Here is a 5,125-nt window from a genome sequence, read left to right as displayed (position 1 = left end):
TAACAAACAAGAACCCATAAGATCAAGCAATCATACATATCATTCGGTCAAAACCATCTAACCAAACCTCTAACATCAATCGGATAACAAAGCCATTTAACAACTCATCTTAACAAAACCGGATAACACAACCATTTTCAAGACACCCAATCATCATGCTATTCATTCACTCTAGTGACATTAATAAACACTTAAACATCTAGTAAGGTGCTTAAAACACTAACCGGTTGTTGTGTAACTCAAAAGATGTGCAAGAGAGTGATGAGGTAGAGTCCCCGAGTGACGATTTCAAGCTGATCCGAGGGTGTTCTTGTCGCCGGTTGGATCCGAGAAGGAGAGGAGGAGAGGGTGATGTTTGGTTGCTAGGGTTTTAGGGTTTTAGTGAAGGAGAGAGTGAGTGAGAATAAAGTGAGAGGGAGAGTGTTTGCAAAAATGGTAAAGGTTGGTCATCCTCAAGAGTTTTATACACGTCTCGAGTGGGTTGAGGGCTCCCGAATGGGCTTCTCGGTTGCATGGCCCAACCGGCCCGCTTGTTACTGTTCACTCGAGACCGGGAGTGGTCTCGAGTCGGGTCCTTGGGGTCTCGGCTCATTTGTAATATACACACATATATATATATATCTATATCTATACTATCTATACTATATATAATATACATATCCAAAGGACTTCTTAAGGTCATTGAAATTTCCTTAAAACACTCCTAAAGCATGATGTACAAGTCTTTTAAGCACCAGAAAACTTCACTTTCTACTTATACCCTTTCCCCTAAACTAAACACGCGGACACACAAACTAGGGTTTCTCATCTCTCATTTGGTCCGCCGCTTATCCTCTCATCCTCTGCTCTCTCTCTATGGCGATTATCAGGCCTCTCTCTCGGATCTCGCCAGATCTGTGAGGATTTCACCATGTTCCTCTGCTCTCTCTCCCGCCGCTTCCATGTTCCTCTCTCTCTAGCGATTCGGGATATCTTTGTTCACCAGATCTATGAAGTTTCAACAGATCGATGAAGATGGTGACGGTGGTGTTGGTCTGAAGCGGAACGATGACGGAGAAAGGGGTTGATTTAGGGTTTATCCTACGGTGGTTCAAGGTGACGACGGTAGTCTTAGCAGAGGCTAAGATTCTAGCAACATTCAAGGTGAAAAACAAAGATCCAGGTATGTTTTCGTTTTACTGATTTTGCACAGTACTGATCGAATTTCTAACGAAACACTTCAGGCGATTCAAGAAGACCAAGGCGATTCCAACCACTCGACAACCCTAAGGTATGAATATTCAAGATTTGATTCAAGTTAACTAATTTTATATGGTTTTTAGGGGTCTTTTGCTAAATCTTGTTGTAGGTTGAATTTGGTATACTATATACTTAGCAATTAGTTTGAATATTTAAGATTTGCTCTAAATCAATTGATTTTATAAGGGTTTTTAAATGTTTTTTTTGTTAAATCTTGTTGCAGGTTGAAAAAGATATTCTGTATGCTTAGCCTTTGGTTTTCATATTCAAGATTTGCTTCAAATGAACTCATTCCTGATGGCTTTTTAACGTTTTTTTTTTGTTTGAATCTTGTTCAATATATGGGTGTTAAAAAGATCTATACTTTACTTGTTGTTTGTGGGGTTTATATTGATCTTTGTTGGCCCAATTTCTCTTGCTACCAAAGCTGGTGATGGTAGCTGTTTGTGTAAACTCAATTTGAGTACTTTTTAGTTTATTTAATTTTTTAATCTCAGATCTACCAATGATTTTTAACTTTTTAGTATGTTTAATTTCTTAATGGTGTTTTATGGTGTAGATGAAGATAGGGGGCGGAAGGTCGAGACAGAAATCTGCCACATTCAAGATCCAACTTTACAGACTTGGAAAATCATGAAACAACAAACATTATTGCAGAAAGATGACACACTAGGAGAATGAATTGGTGAAAGAGAGAACACTGCGGCTTGGTTCAAGAAAATTCAAATTCAGCCTTACCATCGTCTTCCTTTAGGTTTCTATTTATGCAATTTTATACAAAATTCACTACATCTAATAAGTTATTTACACCAGGTTCTTATTTTTTGATTTTTTTTCTAAACAGTTTTGGCCCTAATGATGTTCAAGTCCAGGTCAAGGCTCTGGTTTGCGATAGCTATGTTCATCACTTTAAGGTAAAATTCTACATGTACATATTCCTTTTTTTTCCTATGAGTAAAATTGATTTAAAATAAAACTGGGTTCAAAGGTGAGCGTATTATCTGTTATTTATTTATTGAAGTGAGTTTGTGATAGAATTCATCATTTTGCTTTTGACAGGAAAATAATTTATGCCTATGTTGTCAAAGACGCAAGGTGCAAAAAAAAGCGTGGGCTTTTTAAGAAAAGCGCACATAGAGAAAAATATATAAAAAAATATGTTATTGGAACTTCGGTTTCCAGATCCGGCCGGCGCAAAAAAAAGTTCAAAAGGTAATTTGAAACATATACTTCTTAGTTCTTAATATTCCAACATTTATTTATCAATTGGTCAATTCAGTATAAAATCGGGAACCATTGTTCGATTCGCTTTGCCACAGAATAAACGTTGCTTGCCATCTCAGATTCGCTAAGCTTCTTTCTGGAACCGAAGCTTTCTGCATGTACTTGCGATCGTTGGGTGCTAAAATCGGAAACCATTGTTCGATTCGCGCCATTAATCCGGTTTCAGACTCGAGGTTGATTTCACTTGGTGCTGGTGTTCATTTGGGTGACTTTAGCAGGATAGCCGCTGGGTTTTATGCGAGAACAGGTTCAAAAGTGGGAATATCAAAGTCGATGATAACGCAGTGGTTGGGAGTCAAAGCATTTTACTTCCGGGTTCAGTTGTTGAAAACAACGTGATTCTTGGAGCTCTTTCGGTCGCTCCAGTTGATTCGGTTCTCAAACGGGGTGGTGTTTACATCCGGTCTGAAACTCCTGTTATGATAAAGAACACCATGCATGATTCTAATAGTTGCGGTAACGATTTGCGACGGCAACAGTGATTGCCGGTGGCAGAAGCGAATTCTGGGTGACAAGCTGTTTTGGATGGTGGTGGTTGTATACTTTTAAGAGGGTTTTGTGTTGAACTGGAGCGGGAAATCTCTGAACTTAAAGATTACATGTTGCTTCCCACCATACGAAACTCGGTACAATTATTATTTGTTTACATATTATATGTATTGGATCCTTTGTAATATATGAATTTGCCTTAAACTCTCAGTGGCGAAGAAAGGTGGTGTTGTCTGTGACTGTTGGTGAGTAGAGGAGTGAACATCGGCGATGGCAGAAGAATAAGTCGTCGGACAATGGCGGTGGTGTACCAGGTTGCTGATGCTTCGATGGCAGATTAAGTTTTGGAGGGTTCAAGACTGTTTTGGTGTGTTTGGGTCTTGGTCAAAGCTTGGTCGACACAAAGAGCGAGACCAGTCAAATACAGGTCAGGTTAGCTCAGTCAAAGCGGGTCGACAGGGTCAGATCAAAGGTCAAGTGTCATACGATGGTATGTCTTATGTCCGGGTGTTTATTAGCATTTTGGATGACATACCAAAAGAGGACACTATTGAATATGTGTTTGCTCTAATTCATGAAGAAGATATTTATGAACCTTTCTCGAGATTCACTTTCAATTTTCTATTTTTTTAATATGTTGTCAGTTACAATTATATGATTCACAAATAGCTATATTAGTTCAAATCCTTTTGCATTTCAGATTGTTATAGAAAGGTGTAGTAGTAGTTGGTTCATTGGAGAGGAGCTTTAAGATACTTTATTGAGGTACCTAAAAAGCAATGCCCATGATTCCAGGTTTGCCAAAATATTCGAGCCAAACAGCTTACTATTGTTTGGCAAACACAAACCATACTGTTCGGGTTGGGTAGGTCGATCTTGTCGATTTTGATGGTTTGTATAATTTGCAACAGGTTATGTGATTATATTTCACTGAATAACATTTTTTTTATAATTTACACAATTATGCTTCATATAGTCAAATCTGACTTACTTATATAGTTATATATAATATTGTATTATGTAAATTTATCTAATAAATTAAGTAAAATTTACATAAATAATAGGTTCGTTTAGGCTTGGATGCCATGATAAGTGTAGCTAGGGCTCGAACTCTATTATTAAAGGCGTTTCATTATAGTGGTGATTAGTGATGTAGTGTGTGAAGTCGCCATGGGGTTCCAATGTTCAATCTCTGATAATGGGGCAGTAAATTTGATCTACTCTTAATACTCTAAATTCTTAAATGGATAAGTTGGACCATGCTGCATTTGTTACTATGGTCATTTATGTTTCCTGGGTTACTAGAAAAATTGAAATATATGATCCCAAGTAGTTTATAATCCTAAGCATGATCATAAGACTGATGAGAAATGATTTGAAGGATCTGTTGTACTAATTCACATAAATTTAAGTAAGTGATTTAAGACTTAACTAGACTCATATAAAAGCAATTTACTCTTTTAGAAATTAAAATTTTGTTTGGTTGGTTGCAGCCATTCAACTTGGCTAGGTTTTTTTTTTTTTTTTTTTTCATGGTATCAATGGAGTCGCTGTTTATTTGGTTGATTGTCATTCAACAACCTGCTAATTCATAGTTAGCTTAAAAGAATAAGGGAGCCTTTGGGAGTCCCTTTTTACATTTTCTTTTTTCTGTATAATTGTTTTAATAAGCATCGATTTTAGGTAGATGTGACAAACCGACTAAATTGGGTAAAGTGTTAAAACATGTGGTTTTGGATACGGGCATGGATGACCTGAATCACATGGAGAAAGGAACCAAAGTTTAGTACTTTAGTTGGATAAAAAGTGGAGATAGTGTATCATTTTTTTAGTATTGGTGCGAACTAGCCAACGTTAACTAAAATCCGGCTAACAGAAAAACGAGTGCCAACATACTACGAATAACAAAACTAACTTAAGTACTATACAATATATCACGAGACAACTGATAAACTAACGGTAAACGAATATCCTATTGTAACTCGCCACTCCCGCTGCATCGCGCGGGTAAATGACTAGTATATATATATATATATATATATATATTATACGTACATTCAACACATAATAACAGGTCATTCATAGTTTTCATTTAATAATATACGTACACGCA

The 5,125-nt window shown here is 36.9% G+C and overlaps 1 protein-coding gene across 19 annotated transcripts; it reads left to right on the top strand.

Moving 5' to 3' along the window:
* Window positions 1-766: 766 nt before the first annotated feature.
* Window positions 767-3,706, top strand: LOC110889477. 19 transcript variants are annotated; one of them, XR_004881003.1, is made up of 7 exons: window positions 768-1,143; window positions 1,224-1,270; window positions 1,799-1,993; window positions 2,084-2,153; window positions 2,299-2,451; window positions 2,519-3,149; window positions 3,224-3,706. XR_004881003.1 is itself a non-coding variant. In XM_022137010.2 (4 exons), the coding sequence occupies exons 1-3, from the start codon at window positions 1,048-1,050 to the stop codon at window positions 1,671-1,673; spliced, it is 354 nt and encodes a 117-aa protein (XP_021992702.1). In that variant the 5' UTR covers window positions 767-1,047; the 3' UTR covers window positions 1,674-1,993; window positions 2,084-2,154. The 19 variants fall into 19 exon arrangements, 1 of the variants encoding a protein (XP_021992702.1); XR_004881002.1 differs by having other exon boundaries at window positions 1,463-1,993; window positions 2,583-3,149; XR_004880999.1 differs by having other exon boundaries at window positions 1,463-1,993; window positions 2,559-3,149.
* Window positions 3,707-5,125: the final 1,419 nt, after the last annotated feature.

The sequence above is a fragment of the Helianthus annuus genome, chromosome 15, assembly GCF_002127325.2.
Source record: "Helianthus annuus cultivar XRQ/B chromosome 15, HanXRQr2.0-SUNRISE, whole genome shotgun sequence".
Classification (NCBI taxonomy): Eukaryota; Viridiplantae; Streptophyta; class Magnoliopsida; order Asterales; family Asteraceae; genus Helianthus; species Helianthus annuus.
The sequence above is the reverse complement of the archived record's forward strand: the minus strand, read 5'-3'. Positions and strand labels throughout refer to the sequence as shown.

What these genes read in the sequence shown, in the direction of transcription:
- LOC110889477 (XM_022137010.2), top strand. Translation starts at nt 1,048, where the DNA reads ATGACGGAGAAAGGGGTTGATTTAGGGTTTATCCTACGGTGGTTCAAG. An exon ending in AGATTCTAGCAACATTCAAG is followed by an intron (nt 1,144 to 1,223) that starts GTGAAAAACAAA and finishes GAAACACTTCAG; the next exon opens with GCGATTCAAGAAGACCAAGG. An exon ending in AACCACTCGACAACCCTAAG is followed by an intron (nt 1,271 to 1,462) that starts GTATGAATATTC and finishes ATCTTGTTGCAG; the next exon opens with GTTGAAAAAGATATTCTGTA.